Raw genomic sequence first — 21,787 nt, 5'->3', positions numbered from 1 at the left:
CAAAACGAAACAAAAAAAGCTAAAAAAAAAAAAAAAAAAAAAAACCCAGTACTGATTTGGGTAAGTTTAAGATACAGTGGTGAGTGAGACATTTTTACATCACCACCTAGTTTGGTCCTGCCTTAAATTTTGCCTAAATCAAAGCTGAAAGTGGAAAGCTAGATCAAAGGAGTTGGGGAATGTCACAGGGTCTATCCTGTAGTCATTTCTGAGTGACAGCCCTAAGTGGAGCATTCCTGCGAGTCTGGGGATCACAGAGGAGGGTGCGGAGGTTCTGTGAGAGATGGACGCTGTGGTGGTTTGAATGGCTGGGTCTGGAGAAATAGCTCAGGGGCTGAAGAAATGGCTCAGCAGTGAAAAGCTTTGGGTGATCCTCTAGAGGGCCCCGAGTTCAATTCCCAGCAACCACATGGCAGCTTACAACTGTCTGTAACTCTAGTTCCAAGGAATCCAAGGCCCCAGGCATGCACATGGTGCATAGATATATGTATGTAGGCAAAATATCCATACACACCAAATAAATAAATTTTTTTTAAAAAAAGAATAGGAATGGCCCTATAGACTTGTGTGTTGAAAGCTTGATCCATAAGGAGTGGTTTATAGGAGGTGTCACTGTAGACACAGGCTTTAAAGTCCCATCCATACTCAGGCTATGCCCAGTGTGGCACCCAGTCTCTTTCTGCTGCCTGCAGATCCAGAGGTAGAACTCTCATCTTCTCCAGCACTGTGCCTGTCCGCACGCTGCCATGTTTTCACTGTGATGATAATGAACTAAACCTCTGAAGCTGTAAGGCAGCCCCAATTCAATGTTTTCCTTTGTAAGAGCTGCTGTGGTCATGGCGTCTCTTCACAGTGATAGAAACCCTGAGACAGATGCTAAGAAGGCTGGGAGGAATCGGATACGCAGATACTGGCTTGTCCAGACTGGTGAATTCAAGAGCCAGTGATCTCAATCAGTGCCTGCTTGGGCTCAGGAAACCTGAATAGGAACCCGTGGGATGAGGGCAAGGATACCGGTACTCACGTTGCACCCAGTTCCCGCTCACTGGGCTGAGGAAATTGGGGTAGAGGCCGAAGGGCTTGTCAATCTCCCTGAGGACCTTGCGGATTTTTCTGACCTGTGAGAAACACCAGGGGAAGTCACTTTCTGGAAGAAGCCACTCATTCCCCACTCTCAAGGAGGGAGCAAATGGTTCAGAGGTACACGGGTTGTGTGTGTGTTAAAGCTTTCCGGTGCCTGTGGGGAGGCCATGAAAGAACCGCAGGTTCTGTGCCCACACTCAGAGCATGATGGGGTGTGGCCAAGTGGGGGGGGTGGGCCCACCACCCCTCCTGTTGACTGCTCTGCCTGGGACAGTCCTATCCTAGGCTGCCTGCCTAGGATACCTGGGATACCTAGGATACCACCCTGTGAACCACTCTGGGTGAGGAGTTAGATGAGTTGCAGTGGCTATCTTGTAATCACTAAATTTCCTCTTTAAGAAAAACACGTAGCTCAGGCTGCCCTTGAACTCTTAATCTTCCTGCTTCCACTCTGAGTGCTAGGGTTACAGGCACCCTATTTTTGAGTGCTTCGGAGCAATCCCGGGCCTCGTGCATCTTTGGCAAACACTGCTGTTGTAGCTCTATCCCCAGACCCAATGGTGTGGCTGTGGGGAGCTAGGGCATAATACTCAGGTTTCTCTGGTCCCTTGGAGCTGTATTCCTTACCCTGCATGGAACAGCCATTGAGGATGACCCAGAAGATGAGCACATAGCGACATAGAGTTGCGGATGGGCTTGCAGCCTTGGAGACTGCACACGGTGAGAGATGCAATTGAGAACTTTGTCTAGCCGTCTACTAGAACTGAACCCTCAGGGAGAGCAAGCCTCCAGGACCATACTGCTGCCTGCTCATGGATGAACTGGCATGGCAGGGCCGCTGGGAGGTGGAGCTGTCAGCCTTCCTATTCCTCAGAGGTACTTGGTTTCGCCTCACTGGCCCTCATGTCCCTTTAGGGTGAGAGAGACCGTGAGAGGGCCAGGAAGATTCTGGGGCCTGACTTAGGCTTCCCTGTCCTGGTGGGGCCCAGGGAAGCGGCTGTATTAGCGACCCTGAGAGGATGCAGGGCGCTGTAAGAATTTGGGCCAATTTGTTGACTGCTAATAATCTCCTCAGTGGGAAGCATGAGGAGGGGCTGAAAATAGCTCAAGTATGCAAATGGAGTGTGCAGAGGGACGGGGGAGACTGGAGGTGCACCCTGCAGCTAGCTATGCTGATCTGCCCAGGGAAGAATAGGCTGGAAAGTTCCTGGCCCAGTTCTTGGCTGTATCATGGCTGGCTGTCCTTAGCAGGTCACTCAGCCTCTCTGGATTATTCCACCTTCTACCTCTCCGTTAGACAGGCCTGGCAGAACTCCCCACCCGCACCCCAGGCCTGCTGAAGCTTAAATAAAATATGCCCAGGACATGGCAAAGGTCAGTGTGCACTCATGGGACCCTTTCCTGAGCTGACCAGAGCTTCCCAGGGGAGCCCAGCTGGAAGGTCAAGAGAACAGAAAGCCTGGGCTGGGTAACGGGTCAGAGAGCATGCATGGCATTGGGTGGTGGGAACCACAGCCCTGGACAGGTAAGGGTGGGAGGGAGAGGAGGTCAGAGGCACCAGCTGAGAAGGTGGGAAGCTTGTCCTGGTGGCGGCCCACGCGAGGACAGTGATGCTGAACCTGATGTTAAGGAGCACGGGGCTTCCTGTGAACGTGCCAACTCTGGGGCCGGGGCAGGCAAAGGCCAGGAACCCATTTCCTTCCAGCTGTGTGGGTGGTGGTAGGGAATATGGTCTGAGGACAGCTGGTGACATGACACAGAGCCACCAGGTAGAGGTGTGAAGTCATCTCAGAGACAGCAGGACCCCAAATGCTGTTTTCAGGGGGCTACACTGCCTTCTTTGGATCCAGGATTAGATCTGAACCCAGACATTTCCTTGGCTATAGCCCTTTCAGAGAGCTTCCCAGGGCCCAGGATGGACAGTTGTCAGAACTGGGCAGTGATCTGGATGTTACTTCTCAGCACCCATGTAGCCTTGGGCAGCCGAGAAGAGAGATAAGGAACCATTCTGCCAGCCTGCTGCCAGCCTAAGCCAGACAGGCACCTGGGAGGGAAAGGGAGGCAGATCTCACACACACAGAAAAGCAAAATGTCCCTGGAAAGGGTACGTGTGCACAACACCGCCTGTTCCTGCCAGTACGAGGAGCCTGGCTCAGTGGCAGTCTCCAGATTTCACAGTTCACAGCTCTGCACCAGTCAATGAGCCAGCACACACCTCCCTGGCAGACCTGGGAGCTTCTGTCCCCCCCACCCGCCACCTGCCATTGAGCACAGTTGGTTCCTCTACCAGCAACTACTATGAGAGTGGTGACTGGGGGTCCTGCACACCCTGACTGCAGACAATCGCCCTCCGCCCCTCTGCCCCTCTGCTGGGGTGTGGGATGCTCGCCCTCTGCCCCTCTGCTGGGGAGTGGGATGCTCGCCGTCTGCCTCCCTGCTGGGGTGTGGGATGCTTGCCCTCTGCCTCCCTGCTGGGGTGTGGGGTGCTCGCCCTCTGCCCCCCTGCTGGGGTGCAGGATGCTCGCCCTCTGCCCCTCTGCCCCTCTGCTGAGGTGTGGGATGCTCGCCCTCTGCCCCTCTGCTGGGGTATGGGATATTTGCCCTCTGCCTCCCTGCTGGGGTATGGGATGCCTGTCTGGGGAGAGAACAGGGGAGAGCTTACCTTTTCTGCAAAGACCCGGTTGCCAGAGAGTTCAGTGAGGTGCAAAAATTCCAAGTGCAGGGATCCGAACTCAGCCAGGATGCTGCTGCTGCCCGCGGTGGCCCAGCCCCAGTTACCACTGAAAAGACATCAGCTGTGTCACCCTGCTGGCTTCTTGGCTGAGAGGAGCAGTGGCTATGGTAGGGGGTGATGCCTGCTGGGTGCCAGACACCTCAGTTTATCCTCCTGGGCCCCACTATGTGGATGGCACCAGGGCAGGTGAGGGGACGGAACTTACTGAAGGGGGTCTGAGGCTGCGCCACAGTCTTTGTCCCTACTAAGCGGCCTCTATAACGTTTGGGACTCAAGGCATGACACACAGTTATTTCACACAGTGAAATCTGCAGGTGATGCTGACAGTGTGGTCAGGAGCCACAAAGGCCCCACAGGACACACAGTGGTCATCTGTAGGCTTGCAGAGGGCAGTTCCAAACAGGGATTCCCCCTCCCCAAGGCACACACATACACTTTTGCCTTTCTCCCTATCCAAGGTCATAGAATAGCCCCAAATTGGAGTCTCCTGGGACCTACAAGGTGTGACCACAGCCCTACAACTGCTGGACCCAAGGAAGCTGGGGCTTAGAAGTAGAAGAAGTGGGGCCCCCAGAGCTTGGGCTAGTGCCCCACGAGACTGTGCCTCTCATGAGTGCATCAGTTACATTTTCTTCTCTGTGCTTGCACAGGTAGCCACTTCGGGGAGCAGTGCTCTAAGATTAAAGCTCAGAACCAGCACACACGTTAGCCCCCCCCACTTTCCCATCTAGAGACAAAGACTCTGGCCCACAGTCAGGTACCTCCTGCCGGGAGTCACCAGTCTGGGCAGCAGCTGGGCCCAAAGGAAGCTGAACTGAGCCAGCCCTGGGGGAAGCCACCACCTGCATCACTCTGGCCCGAGAGGGGGCGCTACCCAGACCTCCCACCTGCTGCACCCTGGAACTAGAAGATGTAGGGCCCAGCACCGCTCGGCTGGCACCCTCAGGCAGGTCCCTGTATGCTGCAGTTCCCATCTCTGCATAAGGGAATGAGGACAACTGCCCTTGCCTCCCCGCCTGGCACTTCTGTGGGGACTCGGGACTGAATAAGGAGGGTGGTAGGCAAGAGGCTCCCTCTCCATGTGTCTCAGATTCCATACACATATCCCAGTTACTTTCCCAGGGGCTACTTAGGACTCCAGGGGGACAGACATTCTGTAGAGAGTTAGTGTAAGACGGGGTGAGGATGGGCCAGGTGCAGGTTGTGGGGTGGCTGTGTTGCCTTTTGGAGGCCCCCCCTGCCCTCCTACTGCCTAGGAAGCGGCTGCTGTTCATCCGTCTCCAGCACTTGGGAAGGCAGTGGGGGGCGGGGAGGTGCCTGGGGACCACACTTCCGCTGGTGCAGGCCGGAGGCCTCTGAGCTCTGCTCTTGCTCAGCATGGGTCTCCCTGAAAAGCCGGGGGAACTGCGGGGAGAGCCAGCTCCCGGAAGCCGATAGGGGCGATAAGGCGGTGACTTCCATCCCTGCAGAGACTGCCACACCCCTCGTCCTGTCCAGGGAGTGGTTTCATCTTCTACCTGGAGCTCACAGGCGTGGTTAACCCCAGCACCCAAAGGAGGAAACTGAGCTTGTCAAGGGAATGATGTGTGTGCTTATAACCAGAGCCCGCAGGAGGTGGAACTCCAGCCTGGGCTTTCTTCCTCCAGCTGGGGAGCTCAGAGGTCTTCCTGGGTGATATCGACTGATGTTTCATAAGTTAAAAATAAAAAAGCCCCAACCCCCCAGTTAGTTTTCTTTCTTCTTTCTAGACAACATCTCACTATGCCACCCTGGATGTTCTGGGACTCACTGTGTAGACTAGATTGGCCTTGAACTCACAGAGATCCGCCTGCCTCTGCCTCCCCTGGGATGAAAGGCGTGCACCACCACTCCCCCATCTTCCCGATAGGTTTTGTCCTCATTGTCCACCACGTAGGCCTCTCTGTCCTCTCTCCTGCCCCTCACAGTCACTTCAGATAGTAGGGAAGCGTGGGGTGTTCTGGCGGTCTCTGCCTGGCTTCCTCTGTGTCCCTATGACCAGGCGTCCTCAGGAGAGCCCCACCTCTCCCTTTGATCAGCTTCCTCCTTTACTTAAACCCAGACACTCAGCTTCACAGAGCTATTGTGAGGCATTCATCACGCACGTGACTGTCATTTTTATCAGCATGTAATTATGCATATGTAAAGTGACAATAAACTTCTAACAGGAGCCAGGTGGCTTTGGTGGCTTCCTTCACCGCCACCTCCAACTCTATAGCAGATACTGTGATCTTCATTTCATAGGTGGGAATACTTGGGCTCAGAGAGGGGGAGACACTTTCTCAAGGTCACACAGCCAGTGGTAGAACTGAATCCAAATCCTAGGTACTAGATGCACCCACAGCATGCGTGCTGAGCGGCATCCTGGAAGGAGGGCATTGTGTGTATAGGCATTGTGTAGGTGTGTATAGGCATTGTGTAGGTGTGTATAGGCATTGTGTAGGTGTGTATAGGCATTGTGTAGGTGTGTATAGGCATGTTCAGAGGGAGCACATCCGCACGAGTCCATGCGTGGATTTGAGAATAGCCTGTCAGTGGCCAACTTGAGTGTCTGAGACCTTACTAGTGGCATGGGCAGAAGAAGGAGTGTTTTGGGCAGGTGTGTACGTGTATGCGCACACTTAATGCACGTGTGCACACCAGTGACAGACTGATTCAGTCTGAGGTCCCTGGATTGGCCACAATCACTGCCTCAGATAGCCCAGTGGTTACTGCAGGCCCCAGCTGGCCCTGCCCCTCCTATGATGCCCTCTGTACAGAGATGAGCGCCCACCTCCACACTGGGCAGTGTGGCGCACCCCCACACTGGGCAGTGTGGCGCACCCCCACACTGGGCAGTGTCGCGCACCCCCACACTGGGCAGTGTCGCGCACTTTCACACTGGGCAGTGTCGCGCACCCCTCCACTGGGCAGTGTCGCGCACCCCCACACTGGGCAGTGTCGCGCACCCCCACACTGGGCAGTGTCGCGCACCCCCCCACTGGGCAGTGTCGCGCACCCCCCCACTGGGCAGTGTCGCGCACCCCCACACTGGGCAGTGTCGCGCACCCCCACACTGGGCAGTGTCGCGCACCCCCACACTGGGCAGTGTCGCGCACCCCCACACTGGGCAGTGTCGCGCACCCCCACACTGGGCAGTGTCGCGCACCCCCACACTGGGCATTGTCGCGCACCGCGTGTGTTGCACACCCCCACACTGGGCAGTGTAGCGCACCCCCACACTGGGAAGTGTCGCGCACCTCGCCCCCTAGCTGTCCGGAACCAGGCCTGCTGAACACTAGCGCAGCAGCAGATATCTCCCGCCCTCTACCAGGTCATCTCTGCGGCGCGTTCGCAGTAGCACGTGGCCACCGTGTCCTCGCTACCCTCCCGTTTTTAGCAGTCACTTCTTTCCCAGAATATGAAAGCAAGCGATGCCAGGAAGAATATGCGCGTGCTGTGTATCTCGATGGCGAGCATGCAGCCTAAAAATATCCATGCCTGAGCCAGGATCCTAGAGTCTGTGGCACCAGCTCCATGGGGCCACAGGTGAGACAGCAGGCTAGGGCTGCAGCAGAGGAGTGGACCCTGAGGGGTGCGCCCAGACCCGGAGTGAGGGTGTGGGTCACTTCTGTATTGATTCTCAGGATTGGTGTTTGTGGAGGGCACAGGTCTATGTGCAGACCTCTGCGGCATTGAATCTGGGGTGGAGGAGGACTTCCCTCAGCCCTCATGGCTGCCCTGGCTTCTGTGGAGCTTCAGTGAGGACACTGGGGCAGTTTCCCACCAGGAGGCAGGTGAAAGGAGCACTGGCTTGGGGGACATGGAGGGCAAAGCTACCAACGCCACAAGACAAGAGGGAGGGTGGAGACGAGCAGAAGCTGGGTTGGCTCCCCTCCTAGGCGCTGGGCCAGCATTCCTGTGAGGTACCCCACGTGGGGGCTCAGGCAGGTCAGGGAGCATGAATTTCCCCAGTCTTTCTCCCAGCTCAGGTATGCCACACATGGCCCAGGGAGCTGCAGGTGTCTGGGGACATGGCCCTATACCTCTGTGTCTTCCAGAGGTCTGCTCCACCTAGCTCAGAGTCAGGGCTCTGATCTCACAAGGAGAATGACCTACCTGGAGGCTCTGAGCCCTGCCTCTGAGGGTGGGAGCCAACTCCGGAGACTACGAGTTAACAGTGATGGGGGCTATATGCAGAGGAATGAATGCCCTCTCCCCCAGGAAGGTCAGGCCTGGGTGGCCCAAACCCTAGACTTGGTAACCAATAACTGTCCAGGATAGTACTTAGCAAAGACCAGTTCTCACTATGCACAAAATAGGAACTGTGTTTTTCTCATACCTCAGCCCCCACATCTGTAAAAATGTAAGTCAGACAAAAGTGACTCCCAAGGACTCCATTCTGCCCACCACTCGGGACCCACAGATGCCACCAGTTTACAAGGGCACCTCACCTTTTGAAGTTCACGACGCCCTTGGGGATGCCTGTGGGTGTATTGAAGGCAGGCAGCAGTTTCTCACCCAACTTGATGGCCTTTACTCGGAACACCTGCCAAGAAAGGTCAAAAGGCACTGAGTTCATTTTTGGGGGAGTCAACACTAGGGTACAGGATTGGGAAGAGGCCCAGTGTCAGGTTCTACAGCCAGACAGCCTGGATGGAAGGTCAGGCTCCCAGATTGCTGGCTTTATAGCTACAGACCAGGTATTTCTCTCTGTCAATGTCTATGTTCATAACATGCCAGTGTCGCCCCTCAGATGGTAGGGGGACCTTGGGAAGAGGAGGAGAAAGCAGTCAGCATCACCTTCAGGTCCAGAGTCAGACCCCACTGAGGAGGACGCTATCAGCATCAGCACCACCCTTCGAGGAGCTGAGGGATGGTGCATGCTGAATGGTGCAGCCTGGACCCGGAGCGACCAGAGAGGTCTGTGTGTTGAAGGCTTGATCACCAGGCTTGTTACTACTGGAAGATGGTAGAACCTTTAAAAGCTGGAACCTAGTGAGAGGAGGTAAGTCACCAGTGGGGGGAGGTGGGGACATTGGGCTCTCCCCTCGCTCTCTGTTGCTTCCTGGTCTTGCTTCCATCTCATGATCCTGCCATGATGTTCTGAACCACTACGGAACCAAAGAAGTATGGTCTGAGACCACTGTAAATGTGAGCCCAGTCGAGACCACTGAAACTGTGAGCTCAGTAGAACACTTTCTTTTTGTAAGTTGACTATCTCAGGCATTTTATTCCATGAGGAGAGCTAATTAATACAACAAGAGGGAAACAGTCTATTTGGACAGGGCAAATACAGCACTGGACTAGGAGCCAGATTCCAGAAGCTTCTACCTTCTGGATGACAGCTTCCCCATGAGATGGCAGGGCAAGGGCCTTTCTTTGGTACTCTGAGGCCACTCAGTTGTTTCCATTTTACATACAGGGAATGGAGGGCGAGGGTGAATGGGTTGTTCTAAACCCTCCACGTGATGGCTAAGGAGCCATAATGAGATCCCAGCTCAGGGTCCCCAAGCAAGGTTCCAAGTTCCACAAACTGTTCCTTTGAAATGCCAGACTGACGCAGAAGGATGTGTGACCGTATGACTAGCAGTGTCGCTAGTAACCATTGCCTCCTAAAGGACCAGCATGCTGACTCAGTGTGTAAAGGCGCTTGCTGCTTGAGGACCTGAGTTCAATCCCTAAGACCTCCACATGTGCACCATTACACATGTGTGTGCACACATCCACAAAACAAACGAAAAAATGTAATAAATCCCATTTATTCTTAGGAGATAAATAATTGAGAGTGTTGTGAAGGATTTTATATTACGGTTGCTTATACCAGCATTGCCTAAAATAGACTGCGGTGCACCGAGTGACTGAGAAGAGGTTCAGCTCTGGCTTCCACGCAGTGTAATGTCACCTATGACATAGAAAAACACGCCAAAACAGTATAACTCAGTTTAAAATGTGTTTACATGTGGACGCGTGGAAAAAGGGAACACACCAAAATGTTAGCAGTGTCCTCTCAGAAGGGTTAACCCATGTATTTCCTTCTTTTGATTTATCGGTGCTTTTTATGTAATCATTTTTATTTTGAAAGGAAGGTTTTGCTGTGTTGCCCAGGCTGGTTTTGAATGTCTATGCTCTAGTAATCCTCCTGCCTCAGCCTCCTGAGCAGTTTGGATTACAGGTATTCATGACCATGGACTGGGGAGATAGCTTGGTGGGTAAGGGCACTCATCCTGCAAGCATGAGGACCTGAGTTCGGATCCCCTGCACCCACAAAAAAAAGTTGGCTGTGGTTGTGGCTCCTGGAACCTCAGCACCGGGCATGGCAGAGGGAGGTGGTGCTCCCTGGCCAGGCAGCCTAGTCTAAACGGCAAACTTAAGGTTCAGTAAAAGACATCTGGCTCTGGTCTCCCAGCTTGTGTGTGCGGGCACCCACCCACATGCATGACAAACATCACACACACACACACACACACACACACACACGCACGCACATGCACACGACAGACCTAGAACACAGTTGGACTCCATAGTCAACAAACTGCAGACCGGAAAAAGGAAAACAAAACTGGCCATGATGGGGAACACCTGTAATCTTGGCACCAAGGCAAGAGAAACATTTGAAGCCTGGAATTTGAGGCCAGTGTGGGCTACTCCTTGGAGGGAGGGGTAGAAGGCATATCTGTGTCACAGGATTCTTACTCCTAGAGGAGGGAGGGAGCAGAACACAGCCTCTGCTGCTGGGCATCCTAAGGACTTGGAGAGGATGAACGGAGGCTCTCTGCAAATAGCACGCTATTTCAGGGAAGGGCTGGAGCATTCCTGGAATTCGAGATTCATAAGGGGTCATGGTCCTAGTCACCATGGATACCTAGAGAGGATCATAAATGCCATTTAAGAGATGGGATGCAAGTCCCCAGTCTGCAGCTCTGCTGACTCAGTTTCCTGACCTTCCTAACAACGCGCCAGCAACACAAATCTGCTGAATGAGGGGCTGGGAGAAGGAGTTTGTGGAGTTAGGACTCGAGGCCATGGGTTTCCCATTCCACAGAATAGAACGCAAACAACAAAAGTTCCAGGAGGCAGCTGCTAGAGGCTTCCCAACTCTGAGCGGTAAATGGGTTTGAGGCCTCTGAGGGTACACAGCCTTGCCAAGGAAGAGGAGAGGGAGTGGCAGGGCTAAGGACACTGTTCAGGGCCTGTCGGTGAGTCCTGGAAGTATAGACGTTGGGAGCTGGTCTAGAAATCAAGGGCATCTGTCACCTGGAGCTGCAGGCTCTGCCTTGTGTGTCTGCTGCAGTGCTCCAGGTTGGAAGCCACCGGCTTAGTGACAGAAAGGACTTGATCTCATGCAGGCTTTGGATCTCTTTACCCATCCAGAAGATTGCTGGTGGTGAACGGAACCCACCCAGAGGTGCGGCCCAGGCAGCTGCATGGCTTCCTGAGACCCTGAGGAGGCTGAGCTAGGATCTTCGTGTCTCTCCTGTGCATGGCCCTTAGGAGGCCTTGCTGTAGCTGTCACAGACGGTCCCCGTGGTGCTGGGGAGGGACTGGGCAAGCATGTATGTTCTCGAGTGAAACATGGGTCCACTCTGCCGTCTTGAGAGGGAGTGGGGGAGGGGCTGTGGCTGCAGCCCTCTAACGTCTGTAACAGCTCCCAGGGAAGGGCCCTACTAAGGCGGAGACAGCTGAGCTTCAGAGCAGCTGCTGGGGACTTTCTCTAGGACACCCGGTGTCTGTCCATATAGGGATGTGGGTTCAGTGGTCACAGTTCTGATCGGAGAGGAACAGGAGTTTGATTCTGTAGGGCAGAAAACACAGGGAGCCAAGGGCCCAGCACACAACCTCCCATGTCACTGTGTGACCTTCATTGAGCCCCACACTGTCTGAGCTTCAATTTACCCCCTATTCACAGTAGAATGATGGGGTGTGTCCATTGCAGAGTTTTCGGGAAAGAAGAAGCTTATATGTGACATGCTTCTAAACTGTGAGATGCTGTCCCAACACCCCCAGGACCAGCTCTGTCACCTTTTTAAAAAATAATTTATTATTTTATGTGTGCAGGTAGTTTGGTCATGCGCATGTATGTCTATGCACCATATGTGTACAGTGCACATGTATGTCTGTGCACCATATGTGTACGGTGCACATGTATGTCTGTGCACCATTTGTGTGGAGTGCACATGTATGTCTGCGCACCATATGTGTACGGTGCACATGTATGTCTGCACCATTTGTGTGCGGTGCACATGTATGTCTGTGCACCATATGTGTGCGGTGCACATGTATGTCTGTGCACCATATGTGTGCGGTGCACATGTATGTCTGTGCACATGTATGTTTGCGCACCATATGTGTACGGTGCACATGTATGTCTGTGCACCATTTGTGCACAGTGCACATGTATGTCTGTGCACCATATGTGTGTAGTGATCAAGAGAGCCAGAAGAGGGCATCAAATCCCCTGGGACTGGAGTTACAGAGGTTTGTGAGCTTGTGGGTGCTGGGAATTGAACCTGGGTCCTCTGCTAGAGTATCCAGGGCTCTTAGCTACTAAGTTACCTCTCTAGTGGGAAGTGAAGAAATGGAAAGCCCCCATCAGGCACCCACTGGGTGTCTGTGAGCTTCGTGTGACTGAGTCCTGGTAGCAAGCAGTGACAATGGAGACAGAGGCAAGAAGGCCAAAGGGCTGGAGTAGGGCCTAGTACAGCCCTCAGTGTCTCATGGATTCGTAAGTCTGTTTCGTCACCTGCTAGTGGGTGATGCCCTCCCCGCACTGATGGGGCATCTGTGGCTCCTACAGAGCTGTTCACAGAACTCACAACCTGGTATTTAGAAAACTAACCTGCCTGGGGGTAGTAGGGACCGTGGAGGTGTGCTGCACCTCTGGGCAGGGGGTACAGACAGACTCAGGGAGGCCTACTTGGGCTTCCCTTTGAGCCTCCCATGCCCTGGTCCACAACCCCTGGCCAGATGCTGAGAAGACAAAACAAACAAGGCAGGGGGCTGAGGGCTCAGAACTACGGACTCTTCAGAGAAGGGTCAAAGAGGACTGGGTGGCTGTCACCAAGGAGCCACTAGCTCCTTCCTGAGTGGCTAGTCCTCAGACACCTCCCCTCCTCCTTCTCTGCATCCATCCCTTCAACCGCACCAGCAGGGGAGCTTGGGCAGGTGCCTGCAAGCACATGATTGACTTTGCCTTTGGTTTTTCCTCTCCCTCCGTCATTTTCCTGTCCTGAGGTTTTCGAATGAAATCTAAGCTTTGGATGGCTGGAAGCCGATGGCTCCCATGGACAATTTTTTTTTGGCGGGGGGGGGGGGGCGACAAATTGGTACAAGCAGTAATCTCTACTGAGGAGATTATGTTGGTGGAGAGCGGCCTGCAGCGACTCAGGAGGCAGAGACTTCAGCCATGACAGCTAAGGGAGGAAGACGTTCTTGGACCACAGTGATGGAGGGAGGCAGGATTTCTCTGGCGCTTGCCTGCTTTACCTGCCCGGCTCCTGGTTCCAAGTGGCAGCCGAGCTGGGCAGAGTGGTCTCTGGATCCCGGGAAGCAGCCTGACTGATGACCTGTATTCTGGGGACGCTGCCAACCTGGCCACCTGATACTGAGACTGTGCAGTGATGAACGCTCACGAGGGGAGATGGAAGGTTCCAGTTTCTTCCAATCTCAGTACAACTCAGAATTCCCTGGCAGAGAGAATGCGTCCTTTGGAGGTGACAGCCCTGGGCCAAACTCCTCCCTCCTGTCCCCTGTCACAAGGGCTCTTTGATCTAAAGAGGTATCATGACCATCAAGTGACTGGGGAGAAAGTGATAAGCAGGGTGTTTAAGGCCACCACCAGGTGACCCCGGGCACTTCCTGGCCCGCAAAGCCTTGCAATTACAGGCTACGGCCAGCAGGGCGGCCCCATTGCCACACTGTTCCCTTGATAATGGGCGAAGGTCAGTGTCTGGCTACAGTTCTGCCCAGGACTGGAGGGAAGGAAAGTGCTGGCAGTGAGGGACATTGAAATCAATGGTTCTGCAGCTCGGCATTTAAGACCACCGGTTGCTCTTCCAGAGGACCCAGTTTCAATTCCTCACACCCACACGGAGGCTCACAGGTATAACGACGGTTTCAGGGAATCCAATGCCTTCTGACTTTTGTGGGCACTGGATACCTATGTGGTACCCAGACAGCCATGCAGGTGAAACACTCACACACACTAAGAAAAAGAAAAAACCGGAAGGGCCTGGGAGTGAGAAGCAGCAGCCTTTAGCTTTGTGGGACTTGAGAGTTCACTTGTGAGCTGCCTAGCAGTTTGCTGGGGCAGGGCAGATGAGTGTGCAGGGGGCGGGCGTGCGGGGCAAGCATGCCGGTTCTCATGGACATGGTTCTAGTCTCAGAGAACTCCTCAGCTGCTCTGGGAGCCAAGGGTGCTCACCTGGGCCATAGATCTGAGCAATGTGGAATCCTCACGGGGACTCCTGGCTAGTCTCTGCAGACCACACATTCCCCTGCAACCACTGTGAAAGAAGAGGCGGGACTATGGTTTCTCTAAGACCCGCCCAGCCTGGACAGTCCTGGGGCCTCCAAGAACCAACTCACCTCTTCTCCTGTCAGGTAGTAGGCAGAGAGCAGTCCTCCGACGTAGCGGATGTTCACTTCAAACAAAGATGCTTCTCCACTCTGCAAGAAGGCACGGAGGAGACGGCAAAGATCCGGGTGAGCTCCCAGAGCTCTCCAGGCCCTGGACACAGGCCACACTGCTCCCTTTAACACACACCTGTGTCCTGCTCTGAGGACCCCAGCTGGCCAGGCCACGGCTCGGTTTTCATAGCAGAGGCCGAGAGGGGCCAGCACCTGCCTGGCAGTGGCTACTGTGCATTTAAGTGTTCCAAATAAACACCACCTTTGGCTCCCTTCCCCAGCCTCACCAGAGGCCATTGGAGCAGTTACACCTGGCCGTGCTCCAAGGCGCTCCAGGACCTGTGCCGAGCTGCGGGAGAAGCTTAGCCCGAAGAGAGGCAGAGCCGGAGTGAAACGAGGGAGGTCCTTCCCTGGGGCGGCAGAGCGGAGCAGGGCTGAGCAGGAGGCTGTGGGCAGACGTCTGTGTGAGAGCCGCCAGTCTCTGGGCTCCTTCACTCGGCCCTGTTCCCTGGGCGTGCCAAACAGGTGTGGAGGCTTCATGCCAAGGACAGGGCCTTGCTAAATTCCCCACGTGAGCCATGTATACGGCTTTGTGACTTGAATCAGGCCTCTCTTTCCCCCCGGGGTTTCCTACTACACAGAACAGGTCTGTCACCACCTTTCAGGCAGGCCTTGTTACAGAAGCTGTGGCAGGGTCTCACAAAGGCCCTGTTGCCACCTCCTTTGCCCCAGGTGCTCACTTCACCAGTTTTCTGCATGGTATTTTAAATTTTTATTTGTAATTCTGGGGATTCGATTGAAGGCTTAGGCGATTGCTTTATATCCCCAGCTTTCTTTTTTCTATATTTTAAGGCAGGGTCTCACTAAGTGGTCCAGGCTAGCCTTGAACTTGTGCTCAGCTGCCTCAGCCTCTAGAGTAGCTGGGATTCCAGGCCTGCACTACCAAGCCTGACTCAAGCTTTTGTGACTGACAGAAGCCATCAGTATCTGTTAATCTGGAGGATTTTTCCACCAGCAAAGGTGGGCAAAACTCAGTTCAGTTCCTTTCCGCTTCATAGCACTCTATGACGCCACCCCATTCTCCAGATGAAAAAGATAAGGCTTAAAGAGGTGACCCCCACCTTTCTTTTTTTCTGGAAACACTCTAACTTGCCCCAGCCTGTCTGAGTGTCCATAGCTCCCTGGTCCCCTGGGCAGGCCCGTCCTCTGCCTGGAGGACCTGGAGGCCACCCAGGGGGACCAGGTGAGTCCTGAAAGATGCCCATCTGCCTCTCTCCCATCACAGAAAAGGAGCAAGGGCGCTATACTCCCCTGGCCTCACAGACATCAGAAGCTGCAAAGGCCTCAGAGTGAGTCTAATAATTATAAAAATGGAGGGGAGGTGACTTTGCATTTGTGTTGACTTTGTGGGACCATAAAATCCTTGCTACAGCCCTCTGTCAGGGTCATCCTTCCTGTCTCGGTGAGGAGACTGAGGTTCAAGGGGGCGGGAAGCCTTCTTCAGTTCTCTGGTCCAGTTCTCAGGTCCCCCAGGTCTCTTGCCTCTAAAAAAGCCACTTCCCTTCCTACCTCTTGCTGAGCAACATGCCCAAGATGAGAAACGTGGGGAGGGGAGGGATGGCCCTGGCTGTCTCCCCTCACACCAGAGGACACCAGCTGGGAGACAGCCCCACCACAAGGCTGCTCTATTGCATAGCCGCAGGCACAAGTGTGCTGTCTGTAGAGCTGGAGACAACTCACCACGTTCAGGTGGAAGCTGTCTTGCACCCAGGTCTTGGCCTCTTGGAACTCCTCCTTCAGCTCCATGAGGTAGAGGGTGTCGAGGGAATCGATGATGGTTGCCCCACCGAGGCCACCTGTAGGCACAGAGAATTGCATGTGTGAGCTGGGGCCATTTTCATCCTTCTCATTTTCAGCTAGAAAAGTCACCCTTCCTCCAGGGTCCCCAGATACTTGGAGAACTCCAAGGCTCCAGCCATAGGGACTCCAGTACCACCGGTGAGGGCCAGGATGGATCCATCACCCTCTCTGTAGTGGGAGGAAAGATGGAGGCCAGGATGGGCCTTCCAGGACCACGGTCACTCCTTGGTCACCAAGTGACTCAGTTCCAGGTAACACCTGCACTGACCCCTGTGGCACACACAGCTCCCAAGGCGCAGCCATTCCTGGGGCTCATTCATCCGATTTCTGCTTTATCCTGTGGAAAAATGCAGGTGCTCATGTATGGTTATGCAGAGAGAGACACTGCAGGACTGTGAACCCAGGGAGGATGTAGGCAAACTCCAAACCTGTGCTACAGACTGGAATATAGCACAGGGACATCCCCACACACAGGTGAGGTGGACTTGCGTTGATGAGCTTGGAAGAAAACCCGGGGTTCTCTTCAGTTAAAAAACAAACACAAACAAAAAAAACCTCAGAGGTCCTAAGGCCAGACATTGTCTATCAAATAAAGAGGCAGGTATGGGTTATCTCCTTTCAAGTGGTTGGTCAGTGGGGTCCCATAGACTCCCCTAAATATTTCAGGCTTTCCTATTCTTACTGCTTACCATCTGGAACTTTATGGTAAGATCCTATTGCTGAAGGCACCACACGCCTGAATCATAGCACATGGTGAAATCACGCTGCTACTGACGTGGCCTCTTCATCCCTACTGTCTAGCTTTCGCGGTGCTGGGAGGGGCTGTGCACACTATCGGAGGAGAAAAGTAATTGTGGATCTTACCTAGTTCTGAACACTGACAGCTGCAGTAGCAACTGGCCTGGCAAGAGACGCCCAGTGGTGCCATGGCGGCTCTAACGTTACGGGAGTAACCAACCACTTTCTGATTGGACTTGAATCCTGTACCACAAAGACTAAACTCATGCCTAGCACTATTCACTGGGCCAAAAGCCTGTGACTGGCCAGGCCATACGCCCTAGGGGAGAACCTAGTACTATTACTTTGCTAAATGGACGTAATATCCAGCTGCCTCCTAAGTACTTTTCTTTGTATCCATAGAGTAACACATCTCTCAAACCTCATCAGAGAAGATTATTTGTTTACTTGTTTACTTATTGCAGGAGATGGTGATTTAGACAGAGTCACCACTGGCTAACATGCAGAGACTAAGAGACCATGGAGTATTGAGCTCTAAATGGGACATCTATACTCCTCACCCAGAGCTCAGGGATTGTCTGGGAAAAGGGGGTGGAAAGATTGCAAGAGCCAGAGAGAGCAGATGTTTGAAGCAAAACAGTATTGGCCAGACATGACAGGCCCTTCCACACACGGACTTGCAGTGGCTGGGATAGCATGCATAAGAACTGCACAAGACCAAGCCAGAAAGAACCCCAGAGTGAAGTCCCAGCCCAGCTGAGGAGCTACTGGCAACCAATGGCTGCTGGCGGAAGAGAGTCCGTTCTCTTCAGGGTCCCTAAGAGGCTACCCGTTGTTTAAATGAGACAGGTCCCCACCACAGGCTCATCTGTTTGAGCACCTGGTCCCCTGTGGGCAGTCCTGTCAATAGAGGGAGCTTATGGAACCCTGAGAAGGTTCAGACAGACTGGAGGAAATACATCATTAGGGGCGGGCTTTGAGGGCTGGGAAACAGAACCTCAAGAAAATGCTTCTCAGGCTGGAGAGATGGCTCAGCGGTTAAGAGTACTGACTGCTCTTCTAGTGGTCCTGAGTTCAATTCCCAGCAACCACATGGTGGCTTATAACTATCCTTAATGAGATCTGGTGCCCTCTTCTGGCCTGTAGGGATACATATAGGCAGAACACTGTATACATAATAAATAAATCTAAGAACAAAATAAAATAATTGTAAAAAAAAACCATTAAAAAAAAAAAAAGAAAAGAAAACGCTTCCCGATGCCACTTTTGGCTGTGTGTTTTATCCTAGCAACAAAAGAGCAATTCACACCTGACACGTGAGCCAGGAGATGCCTGCACCCCAGTAAGGACAGACAGTGCCAAGTGGACTGAGAGGGCTTCTTAAGAGTACACGAAGTTGGGGAGGAAGAGTGGTGGAGAAGATGGGGGAGGAACTGGAGGGGACGGGAAAGGGATGGGTTTGATCAAACATTATAGGCAGGTAGGAAATTCTCAAACAATGATAAAAGAAGATTAAAAAGTGAAAACAGCATGGGTGGTAGAGACAGCTTGGTGGGCGAAGAGGTGGCTATGCCCGTACTTCCAGCGCTGGGAAAGCGGACGCAGGCGGATCCCTGGAGCCCTATGGCCGGCCAGCCTAGCCTTCTCAGCGAGCCCCAGGCTTGTGAGACCCTGCGTCATACAATCTAAGACAGCCCTTGAGGAGCGGCAGTTGAGGCTGTGCTCTGGGTTCTACATTCACGTGTACATGTGTGCACATATCCTCTCTCTCGCACAAAGCCAACGACAACTAGACAAAACTCCAAAAGCAGCATGGCGGATCCACTTCACTGTAAAGGGAAAAGTGAACCGTCTCCACACTGGAGACTGCGGGGGCTCGGAGCTTATCTCTGGGTGCTGGGGCAGAAATGTTGTTTATTTCTTCTGGGTTATTTTATTGCTAGAGATTGATTTCCATTAAAAATAAAAAATGGGGAACAGTTTAAACAAAGAAACCAGACAAATGTGCAACCCAAAAGTCCTCCAGTTCTTGCCTGTTCCAGTTCAATGGGTCCACAAAGAACGATCACCACTTGTCCCACCACGCTGGCGCTGGTCCTGGGCATGAAAACTGAGATAACTTGTCCCCGCCTTCATCACTGTTCAGCAAGGCAGGAGAGGACTAGGGAAAGACTCAGATGGTTCGGTACTGTCAGAGCCCGGAATGGGAAGGACTGGGGGGAGAGAGAGGGAAGGGTGAGCATGGTGACACCTGGAGAGCTTCCTGGAGGGGGGGGGGAGGAAGAAGAGAAGGAGGAGGAGGAGGAAGAGGCTGACTTTCGTCAATATCTTACAGCTAGAGTTACAGCCAGCAGCAATGTCCTTTAGAGCCCAGAGTACTTTCATCCCTAAATTCCTCCAGGGAGACTGGTACCCAGATTCTCCTCAGATGTCTCAATTTGCAGACACTCAGGTACCATCTAGAAATGGTATTGATTTGGGTATGACCTAGGCAATTCTCCTGTGTACTCTATTTCATCCCAGATGAGTCACAAAACTTAGTCTCAGGTAAGTCCCTGTCACACCGTATTATGAGAGGCTAGAGATAAAAATAAGATCATGTTTGGTATACACTTTCCCTCCAAATATTTTCCATTTGTGGCTGACTGAACCCACTCATGTGAAACCAAGGGAGGCAGAGAGCTCATAGCACAACCTTCAGGAGAATGGCTGTCTCCACTCTGCCGCTGCAGAAGCTGGGGGGTCAGGAGTCACAGGCTCTGCCCTCCTGAGCAGAACCCACTGAGTCTGGCCTGGCTTTGGGGCCTGCACGTTCAGTGTTCTGCGACCTGTGTGTCCCTAATTGCTCACTCGTGTCTATAATGCACACGGAGGATTCTGGATTGAATCACGGGCAGGCATGGTGTGATAAAAGGCACAGGCCGAGAAAGAACCAGAGAGGAATGGTGAGGGAGAGCTGGGACAAAGACAGAGCCAGAAGTGAAGGACATAGCTATCACCAGAAGGGAGGGCTGGCCACAGAGGACGGGATGTCACATGTCTGGGTGCTTAAACTGGACTGAAGCGAACTTGTGGAGTGTCGGCCCCTCCCACAACCACAAAGTCAGGCCAGCATGCCTTTCCTAGCTGCCTCCCCTCTGGGTATCCCCTCTGGGTGTCCTCTCTAGGTGTCCCCTCTAGCTGCCTCCTCTCTGGGTCCAGCAAGGCTATGGTGAAGACTTTCTCCCCTGGAGATGCTCAGGCTCCTCAGGCTGCTGGTCTGGAGCCCAGCCCCCACTCTGCAGGGCCTGGTGACCTGGGGCCCTGTCTAGTGTATTCCATGCAGGTTGCAAAGCTGGTGCTTTAAGGCCTGGAGTGACTCTGAGGTCCTGGTGGATCACCCTTTCATCTCACAGATACTAAGTCAGCTCAGGGGAGATGAGCTTCCGCCACCAGTGTGGCCTCTCAACTCTGGACAAAGGGACCTAAGCGCTCACCCATCTGGCAGCCAGCTACAAGCCGGAGCCAGGTGGAAGCTGAGTCCCTCCCTCTTGGGCACAGCAGTCTCTCGTTTCAGAACCCTGCCCTGGGTCACCTGTTTTCACCTCAATAGCCCTCTGTCTCTTGGGGCCCTGCAGGGAGAGCAATCAGTCAGGTCTCCTTATGACCAGCTGTCCCCATGTCACCTCAAGACACCTGATGTGGACACCTGAGTTTGTTGGTTTGAAGCTCTGGCTTCTTGGTTTGGTTGATCTCTCCCCCGCCCCCACCCCGCACCTGGCTGGGCTGGGGTCCAGCAAGGCCCTCCAGGCTCAGGGTTACTCCATAGCCCAGGCCGCATGAAGACAAGGCCCTATTCCCAGTCCAACCCTATATGGCGCCTGGACAGCTTTCAAAGGGAATAGAGGACACCCAGTAAAGAGGCCACAACCTATGTATTCCTAAAGATCCAGCAGGGCTCAAAACAGCAGCCAGGACTTTTCCTGGGGCTGCAGCCATGGTGGGCTCTGCCTGGCTTCCTCTCCCAGCTCTCTGAGCTCTACCTTCACACAGGATAACCTCCCAGAGCAGGAGACAGCAAAAAACGCCTCAGAAAGAACAAAGGCTCCGGGAAACAGAAGAACTGACTCAAACCAGCATGAGCCAGCAGCACACCTGTGAGCATCAAACTTACCTGTGAATGAAGGGAAGACCCCTGAGTGGGTCCCTGGGGAGCCATCTCGGGTCCCTGGGCATGAGCCACCTGCCTTAAATTTGTCCGCCCTTGCTCAGGGAGCACTAAGTGCTTGATAAATCAGTTCACTACTTTTTCCTGGGGTCCCTTTGTCTCCCTTGAAACGACAGCCTGTCTAGGGTTGTGAAGTGTGGGAGACTCTCCTGGTCCTCCCTCCAGAGGAGGAAGGGGACATTGTCAGATCACTGTTCTGATGTTTGTCCCTGGAAAGAAACCTTCTCCAGAAGCCTCCATGGGCTAAGACGCTGGCCTGCTGCCCCGCTCCGTCTCTGTCTCCACTAGCCTGTGGACGGCGCAAGCTAGCTGGGCGTTCTGAGCCTCATTCTCCCCTTTGACATGGGACACTATGTAGGGGACCTGCCTTGTGGTACTGCCAGCTGCAATGGGACACCATATACCAGCATCTGGGTCCTCACCTGACTGTGCTGGAAGCCCCTCTACAGTGTTTCAGACGGTCTTGGGTATCTCCTGCTTAGATCATCATGACCCCTGACCTCTATGCAGCAGCCTCCAGCACGGCTTCCATTCTCATA

General features: G+C 53.6%; 1 protein-coding gene across 1 annotated transcript in view; it reads right to left on the bottom strand.

Moving 5' to 3' along the window:
• The window catches only part of Man1c1 (mannosidase alpha class 1C member 1), a 147,635-nt gene that overhangs the window by 17,093 nt on the left and 108,755 nt on the right, over positions 1 to 21,787 (bottom strand). The window contains exons 3-7 of the mRNA XM_041652696.1: positions 16,184 to 16,299; positions 14,402 to 14,482; positions 8,269 to 8,363; positions 3,746 to 3,863; positions 1,025 to 1,118 (exon numbers count right to left, since the gene is read on the bottom strand). Of these exons, the coding sequence (XP_041508630.1) occupies positions 1,025 to 1,118; positions 3,746 to 3,863; positions 8,269 to 8,363; positions 14,402 to 14,482; positions 16,184 to 16,299 (504 nt within the window). The remainder of the gene's footprint in view (positions 1 to 1,024; positions 1,119 to 3,745; positions 3,864 to 8,268; positions 8,364 to 14,401; positions 14,483 to 16,183; positions 16,300 to 21,787) is intronic.

Source organism: Microtus oregoni, unplaced genomic scaffold, assembly GCF_018167655.1.
Source record: "Microtus oregoni isolate MIOR12 unplaced genomic scaffold, Mior012 000005F_ref0000423, whole genome shotgun sequence".
In the NCBI taxonomy this organism is placed as follows: domain Eukaryota; kingdom Metazoa; phylum Chordata; class Mammalia; order Rodentia; family Cricetidae; genus Microtus; species Microtus oregoni.
This window is presented reverse-complemented; position numbering and strand designations above follow the sequence as displayed.